This window comes from Rattus rattus, chromosome 6, assembly GCF_011064425.1.
Source record: "Rattus rattus isolate New Zealand chromosome 6, Rrattus_CSIRO_v1, whole genome shotgun sequence".
In the NCBI taxonomy this organism is placed as follows: Eukaryota; Metazoa; Chordata; class Mammalia; order Rodentia; family Muridae; genus Rattus; species Rattus rattus.
This window is the reverse complement of record NC_046159.1, coordinates 59,372,945-59,387,024: the sequence shown is the minus strand read 5'-3', so window position 1 is coordinate 59,387,024 and position 14,080 is coordinate 59,372,945. Positions and strand designations below refer to the sequence as shown.

At 44.9% G+C, this 14,080-nt stretch overlaps 1 protein-coding gene across 1 annotated transcript in view; it reads left to right on the top strand.

Annotated features, from left to right (window-relative positions):
• Aak1 (AP2 associated kinase 1) overlaps positions 1-14,080 on the top strand; it is a 78,576-nt gene that overhangs the window by 13,679 nt on the left and 50,817 nt on the right. The window contains exons 4-5 of the mRNA XM_032907228.1: positions 6,604-6,850; positions 8,084-8,226. Coding sequence (XP_032763119.1) covers positions 6,604-6,850; positions 8,084-8,226 — 390 coding nt within the window. The remainder of the gene's footprint in view (positions 1-6,603; positions 6,851-8,083; positions 8,227-14,080) is intronic.

Genomic DNA, 14,080 nt, shown 5'->3' with positions numbered 1-14,080 from the left:
AGCGTATTTGGGAATGACCAAATACTGCAGAACCAGCCAGCTACCCCCAAGGCTCAAGACCACAGGGACCTGTCTGCCGTGGGCCTAAGGTCCTCTGTTTGCACAGGGAAGGTTCCTGGATATTTCTGGCCTCCGCTTCCTTCTCCTTCACTTCTTCCTTCCAGTACTCCTCTGCCTTCTCTTTTTAACCCTTCCCACGCGCTTGCTCCATGCTTACTCAGCTGCCCCACACCTTCACATCTCTCTGCTGCTACCCCATCTCTTCCTAGAATGCCCTTCCTAGTCTTTTACCCAGCTTAGAAAAACAGTCCCATTCTTTCCCCTTCTCCAGGATGGCTTTGTGCTAGTGGAGAAACCAAAAAGCACAAGTTGCATGGGATCATGTTCTGGCCCAGTGGTGCATTAACATGACAGTTTGTTTTTGTTTCTATTTAGATTTTATTTTATCAAAGCTAAGTCAACGAGGTAACAACACATCAGGCAGGCCCACACCATCCTCCTGTGCCACCTCAGGATCCTAGAGGTCATCATGGTAGTTGATTCTTTGAATGTACTTCCCAAACCACTTTAGTTGTTGGTTTTTACTTCCTGTGAGGCACTGTTCCCATGGGATATCAGGATGTAGCTGCTTTCACCCTGCAGGCACCGCGTCTGAGGTATTAGCCTTACCCGCACCCCACGTTCATTGGAGAGCTGGTCAGTTTTAGCAGTAGGTTTGCTCTGCTGAGTTTGGCTTTCACTTTGCTGTGAGAGGGATCTGCTGCTGGTGCATCTGCTGGGCCGTCAGCACTGCCACTTTCCCATGTGGCCATTCTCATTAGGATTTGTCTTTGTTCCTCCTCTGCTCTCAGTGTTCTGTATCCATTTCCACAGTGTAATTCCAGGCTCTCCTCCCTTAGTATGCTGCTTTGAATATGCTTGGGCAGGAAGTGGCACTATTTGGAAGCGTGGCCTTGTTGGAGGAAGTGTGTCACTGTGGGCATGGCTTTAAGGCCCTCCTCCTAACCGCGAGGAAGCCAGTCTTTTAGCAGCTTTCAGATAAAGATGTAGAACTCTCAGCTATACTATACTATACTATACCATGCCTGCCTGGATGCTGCCATGTTCCTGCCTTGATGATAATGAACTGACTGAAACTGTAAGCCAGTCCCAATTAAATGCTGTCCTTAAAAGAGTTGCTATGGTCATGGTGTCTGTTCACAGCAGTAAACCCTAACTGAGACACTCAGCAAGTCATGTTTTAAATGTGCAGGTGTAACTAGTTTTCTGCTGGAACCGTCTAAGGCCTTGTCCTCGGAGCCTGACTGGATGGACCCCACCCTGGTAATAACTCCTAGCTGGAATTCTCTGGAAACAGCTTGTTCCTATTGTGGAGTTCCCTAGGCTCCTCTACCTTGGCCTCCCTTTTGGTTAGTCTCCCTAGCCCACTTTCTCCTTCACCTTTCCTTCTGTGGAGGCGATCACCCAACAGCTTCTCCATATGGATTGGGTTTTTGGTGTCAAATTGAAGGAGTTTTTGTTTAGCCCTCAATTCTGAAGAGTTTCTTCTATTTTTTTTCCTCTAAAATTTTAGTTTTGCATTTGTCCATGAACCATTTTTAGTTCACTTTTACATAAGCCTTGAGACTGTTGTTGAAGTTCAGCTTTTTGCTTATGAGTGGCGAATTGTTCTAGCAGCAGTTTTGAAGAGGACCCCTGCTCTCCTGGGTGTGAAATGTCACCTGAACTGAATTGTAGCTTAGTAGTAGCATTCTTGTCTACATATACAAAGCCCTGGGTTTGACTCCCAGCACCCCCCTCCCCAGACACTTCAATTGTGGGGATCCATTATTAGGCCTTTCTTTGTTCTCTTTATCACCTGGATGTGTATCTTTCCACCTATTTCTTCTAGTCTCATTCATTGTAGCTACATAGTAACACACACACACACACACACACACACACACACACACACACACACACACACACACGCATGCACGCACACTCTCATGCATACACACACTGCCCCTGACAGAGTCTCATGCTGTAGCCTTGGGTTACCTTAACTGTGTAGCCTTGAACTCCTAATTCTCCTGCCTTAATCTACCAAGTTCTGGTATTATAGGTATTGCTACCATATCATGCTCTCAAACAAGATTCTCTCAGATTTTCCTCAGAATGCTTTAAAATATTCTAGCCTATAGTATATTAGTTTCTTTTCTCACCAGTGTGACAAATGCCTAATAAAAGAAACTTAAGGATTTTGGCTCATGGTTTAAGAAGAGCTACTGTTGTCATGGAAAGGAAGACATGATGGCAGGAATATGAGGCATCTGGTCACACTGTTTTTAGGCAGGAAGCAAAGAGACAGGAAGCGGGGTTAGTTCATACAAACTCAGAGCCCATTCCCGGTGACCTGCTTTCTGTAGCAGAGACTTACCTCCTTACAAAAAGCAGTGCCAGGTGGGGACTGACTATTCAAACATGAAAGTAAGCCTGCGAGGGTATCTCACATTCAGGTCACACAATATACATTCTGGACTTCTCTTCTCTTCTCTTCTCTTCTCTTCTCTTCTCTTCTCTTCTCTTCTCTTCTCTTCTCTTCGCTTCCCTTCTCTTCCCCTCTCTCCCCTCCCCTCCCCTCCCCTCCCTCCCTCCCCTCCCCTCCTCTCCCCTCCCCTCTTCTCTTTTCTGGAGCTGAGGACCGAACAGGGCCTTGTGCTTGCTAGGCAAGCGCTCTGCCACTGAGCTAAATCCCCAACCCCAATAATTGGAATTTTGATAGGAAGAGTATAAAACCTGTATTTCTATTTGGGGAGCACTGTGTGGTATCTTCTTATAAGTGAACGTGGTCTGCGCCTCCATCCACTCACATCTGTGAGATCTTTTACTGCCAATTATGTGCTTTTCTGTACAAAAGCTTGTTAATTTGTTTTTAGTCATTTTAAATGATTTTGCATATCTTCTCTAGTCCCAGACCTCACCCTCCACATTACACCTCTAAATTACAGCCCTTAACGCTAGTTTCAGATTTGAAAAAAAAAAAATCCATGGGTTTAGTGTTAGTATTTAGAAATACAGCTAATTTTTATACTATATCCTGTCAGTTTGCCAAACTTGCAATGAGAGCTGGCTTTCTATCTTGCCTTTCCCCCCTATGTAGCCTTCTTGTGATGTCTGGAACTTATAATACTGCATCGAATAAGAATGAGATACTTATCCTTGCTTTGTTCCCAGTCATAATAGGAAAGCAATCAGTCCTTTATCATTATATATAAGGTGGACTTTAGTACTTTATACATTTTAAAAATATCAACATGACTTGTCATCTCTGGTAGACCCTCCATCAAGATGCTAACTTTCATGTAGAGGAGCTCTGAGGGAAGGGTTTCTCCTGGTCAGCTAAAGTAGCTGGAAGGTCCATCAGGTTTGTCTCCTTCATCTCTCCTCATCTTTGAGGCTTCGTGGTGCTATGAAAGAAGCCATTTTACAGCATTGCCAAGGGAAATAAGCATGAGAAAAAGCAAGTTAAGTTGGCTGTTCTCAGGCTTACCATTAACGTTCTGTTCTTTTATAATTAACAAATAACTTCTGTAAAGTAATGAGACATGCTTGTCCGCTTTTCCATGTCTCCATTGGAAGGACAACAGCTGCCTTGGGTGACAGAACAATCTTCACAACTGAAACAGTGAGTTGGCTCTAACGTTAGGTTCAGTGAGGGCAAAGATTAGAGGCAGTGTGAGTAGAAAGCCTTAGGTTTTTCCCAGGTCAGTTAACTCAGTGAGACTGTATGTGTAACACGGTGTGGCTGACAAAAGAAAGAGAAAGTAGTTTTCAGCTTCGTTAATGGTGGCACAGAGGCTGGCAGGGCTGACTTACTGCTCGTGAATCAGACTAGACCTGCAGCACTCCATTCACCTCCTGAGGGCATCCCTTTTCAAAACACCAAGTAAAGCACACAAACACAGTAAGGCAACACAGCTGTGAATGAAGGGGCAGTCAAAGTGGCCAAAGAAAGTGAGACTGTCCCAGGACCACCTTTTGAAGAGACACCTTTTGCCTGTTTGACTGGTCTTGGTACGTGGGGGAGAAGTAGTTGATGAAAATGCACAGTTGCTGCTGGGGGGTCTTGTACCAGAAGGTGAATTGATGAGCTGCCCCTTGGAAGGGTAAAAGCTCATTAGGTGGGAACTGGCTTAGATTTGATTGATGAACTTGCTCTTTATTTCCATGTGGACCAGCAGCAACCTACAGCCAGCATTGTGGGTCAGCCACACTTAGAGCGCTGCTATAGGGCCTTGCTAAGGTAAGTAAGTGTCACTTACCTTAAGTATGGCACCAGGCTGGTCCTGCCCAAGGCTAACAGGTCAGAGTCTGCTTTACAGTGGGATCCCTCAGTGATCTGTAGTTCTATTACGGTCTGAGGTGCAGTGCTCCTGAATAGGGCTGTAGGTGACATTTTTAAAGGTCTATTCCATAAATACAAGATTAACTGAATAAAAAATGTCCTAGTTTGATTTTCTGTTACTCTATAAAACACTGACCAAAAGCAACTTGGGGAATAAAGGATTTATTTCATCTTACGCTTTTAGGTCACAGTGCATAGAGAAGAAGTCAGAGCAGGAACCTGGAGGTGGGAACTGAAGCAAGACCATAGAGGGCTGCTGCTTACTGGCTTGCTCCTAAGCTTGCATTCGGCTAGCTTTCTATATGTCCCAGGCCCACCTGTCTAGGAATGATGCTGCCCACAGCTGCCCACACCTCCCTCCCATCAAGCAATCAAGAAAGTGCCACCAGACATGCCCACAATCCAACCCCATAGAAGCTGTTTTTCCACTGAGGCTGCTTCTTCCTGGGTAACTCTAGTTTGTGTCAAGTTGACAATAAAAGCCAAGCAGTGTAGAAGAGGGGATAAATGCAGGCGTAGAGAAAAGTATCTTGGACTTCTTAAACAGCAGAAGCTCAGCGAGGCCTCCAGAACTGAGGGCCCGCTCGGTTTCCTTTACTGCCTAACTGGAGTTGTAGAGTTTGTTTGCCTGTGATCAAATTCCGTGGAAGAGTTAGAAAAGAGGCATACGGTTGTAAGCAGGTGAGAGGAAAATTAAAACAAAACCACACCAGAAACCCCTTTCCAAAGTAAAGTAAACGTATGCTAGGTATTAGAACAGCCTTTATTCAACTTTGAGAAACCCCAGTCTGTGAGAGGCGGTCTTCTGGCTCCTCGGGCATGAGTACTCACAGCACACAGTGAGTACTCACATGCACACAGTGAGTACTCACATGCACACACTCGGGTTCTGAGAGAGTAATCCACAGAGACTGCTCAACTTAATCTGTTTTCACCCCACCTCTTCTCCAAAATTATTCTCACATCAGTCTCTAGCCGTTTCCTGTGGGCACGTGTCTGTGATTGTCTGACTGTCTGTCTTGGGGTCTGCTGTTCTGCGTCAGCAGTGCTTTCTAGTTCACGGTGCAGAGAGACTGTAGCGAGCTTCACTGCTGAGCTGAGGGCTCGAGTCTTTCCCTGATACTCGAGGCGGCTTCCCAGGTAACTTCGTCATTTTAAGCATTGGAATGTGTGCTTAGGGAAGTCAAAAACAGCTCTCCCATGGACTCTGAGAAGCTGGGTGGGGCAGCTCTCCAGACTGCCCCACTGTCCACTGGACCAGTCAAGAGCTTAAGTCAAACACAAACTAATAGAACCACGTATTTTCTGCACCCTCCCCTAAGTCTTTAAAATCAAAGCAAGATAGTGTATTGTAGTTAATTCACAAATCCTCATTTTACCTTGTATTTGTATAAAAGCCATAATGTCCAGCTTCCTCCTCATGTTTTCTTTCCCCAACCTTGGGGAACCCTTCTCACTAACCTTGGGTTTAGCATCCTCACCATAGGTATCTGCTCTGTGGACCAAAGTATGAGATGATTCCCCGTGCCTGGACGGTGCTCGGGAGCTGCTGTGGAAGGACTAAATCCCATGTGCAGCAGCCCTGAGAGCTGATAAGCACTTCAGCTGATGCCGCATCTTCTAGCCTGCCGGCCAGCTGGGAAGGCTTCATTATGACTGAAATGCTGGTCTAGATGCTATTGTAGTGTCTTCAAAGCTGGAGTGGCAGTTTCCCCCCATATATTTCTTAAAGGGAAATTGTTAAAAGCCAAGTTGGAGCGTGTTGAGAAATGTGCTGGCTTTCCTTTATAAGTTTGTGCAGGCTGCCCAACTAAACTCTCATGAGTCGTTTGCTCAGGGAAGACACTGCTTCGGAGAGAACTCTGTTAATTGCTGCAGCTAGGAAGTTTTTCTCTACCCCTGTCCTCCCACACACACAGAAAGAGAAAGAAAGTAAGAATTCAAGCTGAATTCACGTTTGCCCCTCTAAACAGGAGAAACATCAATTTCTTTTCTTTCTTTTTTTTTTTAATTAAAGATTGACGTGTTTAAGCAGTTGTAGTTTCCCTCCTCTGCACTGTTTCTGGGTGTTACAGGTCCTTGCTGATGGTTTTGGTGAGCACTAATGTAGTGACCAAGAGGTGTTCTATGTGCTTCATTCTCTCCTTGTTCGGGAGAGTTGGGGATTCAGTAGGATGGTGGAGTTGCTGTTGGAGATCTAACCAGGTTCCTCAAAGACCACCGGAGACTCAGTCCCCCTTTTCCGTGTTGGTGCTGTCTCTGTGTTTAAATTGTCTGTGCTGCTGGAACCAAGTGCTGATTCTGTCCCTAGTGTGTCTGTAACTGACAATGTACTTCTCCACTCTTGTTCACAGAGGGACCTGTCAGGGCACAAGAACATTGTGGGCTACATTGACTCTAGTATCAACACTGTGAGCAGTGGCGACGTGTGGGAGGTGCTCATCCTCATGGACTTCTGCAGAGGTGTGTGCTGACCCTCCCGAAGCTCTTGCTTCGCAGCTTAATGGTTGAGGGCAAGGGGACCATTTCACATACTGTCCATTGCACTCTAAAGAAAATGCTCTGGTTTCACAGATGGGAAAGGTGTAGAAAGATTTGGCTGTGGATATAAATGAGATCATGTGAAAATGAGAAGTGTGTTCTTTATTGAGTGTTTAACAAACAGCGAAGGCATACAGTAAAAGCCCAGTGCTGAGCTCACAGACACTGCAGCTCCCCTGCTTCTCACACTCCACTCACGGTTCTGCCTCCTGTGATGGAGTGAAAGAATCCCTCGTCTTGCTCCAGGGCTGTAACCCTGGTAAAGCTACATTCAGGGGCTGCTGCTCTCAACTCTAAATACATGAAAGCTTGAAGTTTCATCCATTTATCCTGAGAAGTCTGGACTGTAGCACAAATGTGTTGGGAGTTGCTCTCCCATGCACCCATTGCTTAGAGATTTGGCTCTTTTGGCCCAAGCAGCTGATGTTCGAAGCTTGGGTCATTGCCTTACTGTTTGGTGCCCTGCTCTGTAATTGCCCTTAGTTCCACTTTTAAAGCTATAGCCCATAAATTGTTTCTTGCCCTGTAGATGTGATGTTAATCAGTAGTTTGGCCTTTGTTGATGATTGATGTGATTTTGTAAAATGCCACAAAATTTGAACTTCACAATTTATTCTCTTTTGACCATTCCCTTTTTTTCATAGGACTTTTTAGATGCCAGGCAGTAGGAGGACCTGAGTCTGGATGATTTGTAAGATTTGTCACCAGTCTTTTGTTCTCAGAGAGAAAAATGTTATTGTAGCATTTCATAGACCAAGCTCCCCCACAGTTAAAGACTTCAAAGTGGAAATGGTACCATCTTTTTCCTGCTCCCTGGATCTGTTGTGCTGTCTAATTCTTGCCAGAATACAGGGCTGTGGCCTTGTCTCTAGTTCTGTGGGGACATGACTACCAGGCAGCAGTAACTGACAGTGATGTCAGTTCTGCTTCTGAACTAGAGGATCCCATGAGGGCAGCCCACATTTGTGTATTTACCAGAATAATCTGGTTTTGATGTGTCAGAGGAGGCCTCGGGTTGTAAGAAAACAAATCCCAAGCAGAGATTGGAAACCTAGGGTTTGGTGCTGGCTTGGCCAGTGATCAGCTTCTGTCTGGACAGCTGTAAGTGACAAGTCTGCCTGTTAACGTCCTTTCCCTTGCTCTGTCCTGTCTCAGGAGGCCAGGTGGTAAACCTGATGAACCAGCGTCTCCAGACAGGCTTTACAGAGAACGAAGTGCTGCAGATCTTCTGTGACACCTGTGAGGCTGTGGCCCGCCTGCATCAGTGCAAAACTCCCATTATCCACCGGGACCTGAAGGTGACCGACCGGCTACTTCATGGGGTGGGGTGCACTGAGTGTTTCCTATGTCCCAGCGGGCAGTATGTACTGAGAGGGCAGGAAAGAAGTTTACCACATAGTTCCTAATGCTGAGCTCACGTTGAAGTTGGGGAGAGAAAATACAAAGAAAAAGCACAATATAAATAGCAACGAGCCTCCAGAATTTTAAAATTTCAAATGCCTGAACTCATATGTTTATTACTGTACTCTTACATTTTTAATGGTCTGGAAAATTAATATGTTAATTTAAGTAGTTTATAAATAAAGATGCTTACAGACACACAGAGTTATTGTTGTTAAACTAAGGATTGCACACAAGACCTTACACATGCTAGGTAAGTACTATACTTCTCGATTATGTCCCCAGCCCTCTTTCAAATTTTGGAAACTTCACTAATTATTTTTAATAATTGGTTCTGATTACCATCACTTTGCCCCATGTCTTTGATATTGAAGTCACATGACAGCATTTGCAGCCTGGAATTGGTACCTGGTTCGGTTGAACTTAGCATTTATGTGTGCTAAATCCTGAACTTTATACCTACTGTCTTAGACACTCTCGGGCACATTTTACAGGTGAGGGAACTAAGTGGCAGAGAGGTGTTGTGTCTCACCCAGTTCTTACAAGCAGGCAACAGCAGTGTGGGGGTTTAGATCCAGCTCTTCTGTTTGAGATGCCATGAGTCTCTGCCTCTACACCATCATGTGGGTTACAGCAACGGAGCTGTCAGAGTGTAGGAAATCGCTTGGTGCTGCAGTGCAAAGGATACTTTGTAGCACTTGTCTGCGCTCAGCTTTCAGCCTTCAGTTCCCTGGCCGCCATGGACCTCTGAGCCTCTCCAGCCCTTCCTATCCAAGCTACTTAGCTTGTTCCTCAAATTATCTGAGCTGTGGTTCTGTCCTCTCCAAAATATAGACAGTAGTGTCTGTGTTGGAGCTGTGTGAGCCTAGGCTAGCTTGAATGGGATCTGATTATTCACAGGCAAAACTGAAAGCAAGCCCCTCCTGCCCTGCCTAATGGCCTCTCTTTCCAGTTCCATACAGGACATCCAAAGTGCTCCTAGTCGTCCTTAGCCTCTTTATGTCCTGGAAACAGTCACAGCAGAAGTACTGTGCTGTGCAACGTTACCTTCCGGTGTTCTTGTAATGCTTCAATTACTTCCTCTCAGTCTTAATTTTTATTTCTTTGAGGAAAGATACAAGTCATTGTTGAAACTAGGGGTCAAATCTGGGCAGATCATTTATACCAGCCTTACTGTTTACCAGAGAAAGCATGACCGCTGCCCCCACAGCTAATTAAGTTTTCAGTCAGAATAGAGACAGGGGTTGTTTTCCTGTTTCTCTCTTTTTAAACTTTTTTTTTTTTTTTTGTATTGATTTGTGCTAGTAGTCCATGCACTTAAGAAAGGGGAAGGAAGAGTTCAGGATGAACAAATGTATTAAGGTTGAAAAATCACAGATGTCACCTCTTTTTGTCACAAAAGAGACTTAGATCTCATGGAGTGGCAGGGTGAGGGCTCTTATCTTAAGTTTTAAAACACAGGTCTGAAGGTGTTCTCCTGACCCTCTCCATTTCTCAGAGGTATTAATGTCTGAAATGCCTCAGTGCCAAGCTGTTTGGTGTTGGTTGAGGTGAAGAGAGGCCAGTGAGAAGTAGCTTTCCAGGCCCCTTAGCAAAGGCTCTGTGCAGAATTTGGGAGTGACAACTTTAATAAGGCCCCTAAGCTGTTAGGCTGGGAAAGAAGGTCAGCAGCACTGGCCCTCAGAGAGCTGATGTATTGAGTAACTGTAAGCAGGTTCCTGTTCTGAATGCCTTCAGCTGGTAGGACCTTTAGGAGGTAGGCCTTGCTGATGTAGGAAGATCCCCAGAAGTTAGAGCCTGGGCATCAGTTAGAGCCTGGTCCCTGGTTTCAGCCTTTCTCTGCTTCACTGTGATGTAATGTGTGCTCCCATGCCTTGCCCTCTGGGACAGAGGGAAATGCCCTGAAACAGTGAACCAAAATAAATCTTTTCTCTCATAAATTTGTTCTGTCAGAAGCTTTGGTCACAGCAACACAACAATCACTAAGCCAAATGGCAGCCAGTCACAGGCTTGGTTCCTAAGGACTTTTCCCAGGCAGTGTGGCTATTCACTCCGCCAGTGCTCAAAGGGGTGTGAGCCCAGTGAGCTCTCTCCCTTGCTCTCTCTTTCAGTCTGTTCCCTCCCAGTTACCCCTGTCCATTGCCATTTGCCCCTGCTTTGCCCTACTCCCATTGTCTACTGTCTTTTATTCTTTCTCCTCCTCTGTAAAGCTGACTTTCCCCAAATGGTTGCTTTCTTGAGCTTCTAAACTTACAAATTCTAAATGTCTCCTAAGTACTCTTCCTCCGTCTCCCTTTGTCTGTCCTCTGCTCCCTTCTTTCTCTCTTACCAGTCTGAACTGCCCATTCTCATTAACTGCATGGTACACATCAGCACAGTTGGGGAGGAAGTCAGGCAGCCTAATGCTAAATTCTGCTCTTCCAGCTCGATTCCAGGTAAAGTGAGTACTTGTCTGGCCTATCTTTTTCCATCTCTTAAGGGGACAGCAAAGCTTACTAAGGACTACATGGGCCACTGTAAGTAAAAGTGCAGGAGGTATTAATTGTCTGGCAGGCGGTACTGAGTCCAGTATTGGCCGTAATTTAACACTCCTGCCCTCAGTACTTTATTGCTGTGCCTAGTTTTAACTCTTAAATCTATTACCTCTTCCAAAGCCCTGAATATCTTATCTCCCCAGCAGTGACAGAATTGTCCTATAATACTCATGTTCCACTCCAGCTTAGCACAGCCCTGGCCCGTTACCCTGGCTTACTCCCATGCATCAGACGCATCAGACCTTCAGGCACATGCCCATCTCAGTGCCTCCCTTTTGCTTCCTGCTCAAAACGCTTTGTTCCTGAATGTCCCACAGCTGCTGACTGTCATTCTGTCTCCTCATTTGAGAGGCCTTGCATGACTATCGTTTGAAGTGGCTTTCCTTTTCAGTTTACCTATATTTATTTATTTTTAAAGATTTATTTATTTCTTATATATAAATACACTGTAGCTGTCTTCAGACACACCAGAATACATCAGATCTCATTACAGATGGTTGTGAGCCACCATGTGGTTGCTGGGATTTGAACTCAGGATCTATGGAAGAGCAGTCAGTGCTCTTAACACTGAGCCACCTCTCCAGCCCTCATAACATTTTTTAATATCAGACAATTTGAATTATTTTCTTATGTTGACTTGGACTTTAAGCTCCCTAAGAGATTGGATTTTGTTTTTCTACAGCCTTATCCCTAGACATAGACGAATATTTGACACATTGTAGAAATTCAACCAAGTTTCTTTCATAAATGAATGGCAGTAATGTATTTGTCAGGGAACTGACAGTTTATTTTGACACATATTCCCTTCTTTGCTTCATTGTAACAGTGATGGGAATGTTGTCAGCCCCACTTCCCAGATAAGAAAAAAGAGACTTGCAGATTTAAGTAAGGTCAAATATCAGAGATACCCTGAAGTCTTCACCCCGAGTCCAGCATCATTCATCATTGAGTGCGTTGGTGGTGATGATGATGAGGTTTTCACAGGACACTCTGAGAAGGTGTGGGGATCGCAGTGTCCTTAGGGTTCCTGACCCTGCCTCACATGGACAGCAGCTGGAACAGACTGCCGTTCATGTCAGGCCACAGTGCTCACCTCACTCTGCTCTGTCTGTCTGCTTAGTCCCTCCTCACTTGTAGTGGTTTTCCATGCAGTAATTACCATGCTGTTTGTTATGAATGAACTTTTCTCTCTTCTAGATAGAGGTTCATCCACATTACAAGTATAGAGTCTCCCCTGCAAAGGGAGAGGCCACATAAACCTGGAGAAGAATGATTTCACATAAGTCCTGTGAGGTACATGAGGCCAGGGAGAAAAGTCATCTCTAACCAATCCTGAGTAAATGAGTTCACAGATTTTCAGGATGCCTGCTTGAAAGTACAGCACTGATGAAGGATTCATACGTTAATACGCCACCACGACGCAAAGGCTGTACTGTACTAGGAAAGGAAGACATAAATATGTCAGTAGTTAGCTACAAATCCAGAGCAAAATTCTGAGTCGTCAGCCAGAGCGAACGTTGGAGAACTTTGCCAGCAGAAGGGCAGCTATGGATGCTTTAGGCATGTTTGCACAGAGTCGTCACTGAATTGCTCAGCTCTTCCATTGGAGAAAGCCACATTGTGTTAGCCAGAGTTCATTGCTGTGAGAAGTACTGAACAGAAACAAAAGGAAGGAACAATTATTTTGGGTTTGCAATTAGGAGTTTTCAGTCCAGGTTCATCTAATCCATTGCTTTGGGTCTGAGGTAAGGCAGAATGTCATGGAAGGTGAATGCATAGGAAGTAGAATGAGACAGGAAGGGACGGGGGGAGGGGGCGGGGGCAGATAGAACCTTTGAGGGCACACACATATCTAGTGACCACCTCCTAAAGTCCATTCATTTGTAAGCTCACGTAATAAAGCTCGTGAATGAGCTCCTGGCACCTGAAGTGATTGGATGCACTCGCTAAGGACCAAACTTTCAACACAGGGAAGCTTCTCACGGACATTCTGTACCTCTGCCGCTGTGGACTGCAGAATAAGTAACCTGTGGGCATGGCTGGGCTTGGCCTGAAGACCCCTCCTGTGCACAGTAAACTACACATGGCTTTTTTGGGTAGTCAGAGAAGGTTTTACAGCAAAGCTTTCAAGAATGGCTGACTTGGCTAATGGAGTAGGCAGTGGAGAAGAGAACAGGTTAGATAATACAAAGGAAGCATATGCAGCTCTGAACAAGCACACCTGGCCAGAGCGACTGCTGACTTACTGTTAACTCTTTAGGGGCACTTCTGAATGTAAAGGGTTAAGAAAGTCTGCCCAAAAGCCCAGTCCCATGTCCCCACAGCCCATACCATAGCTCAGAGCTGGAGGTGGGCACAGGGTCTTGTGCCATTTGCTTCTGACCTTCCTGCCGTGGCAGCAATGCAGTTGTGTGTCTCTTCTTAGGGTAGATTGCTGAGTTCACTCCAAGCTCTATTGCTTGCTGGCCATGTTACAGTATTGACTGAATTACCCGAGCCTCTCTTTCTCTAAGATGGGAATCATAGTCCATGTACTGTGCTCAGTAAAGTAATACTGGCAGTAGCTATTGCTTATTGAATGTGATCTGTTATTTATGAGTCTTCTAGATCAGACTGAAAATATTAGTGTTACTTTGTTGGGATTTTTTTCCTAGCGATGAGGACCAAACCCAGGGCCTTGTGCAAGAGATCTATTATTAAGCTAAATCCCCAGCCCCTTACTTAGGACTCTTAAAGTGAGTTTATACTTAGTATAGCTTGGCTGTTTATCTTTGTGCAAATAGATTAAAACGATGAGCTTTTTAAAAATATGTTGATAATAGAAATATTTGTTTGCCTTAGCCTTGCCTCAGGAGACAAACCTGTCCTAGACATTGACAGTTCTGTAGTGGAGAATTCTCCATAAGAACCTGCCGCTCAGGTCCACGGTCATCACTCCCACCTCCCACAGTTTTATGTTGAGTGCAGATGGAGAGCAGCCAGCACCACCAAAGACTCCTATAGGTGAAGGTCAAAAGGACATGACTTCAAACAACTTTAAAACTCATCACCGTAACATCAGACATGAAATTCAATAGGAAGCAGTAATCTGCAGAATCAATATTTCAAACAATCAGAGTTAGGGAATATAGACTTAAAATATGCTGAATTCAATCTTTAGAAGAATTAAGAGAAAAATTTAGATAATAGGAACAAAAGGATTCCTACTCAGTCAGAT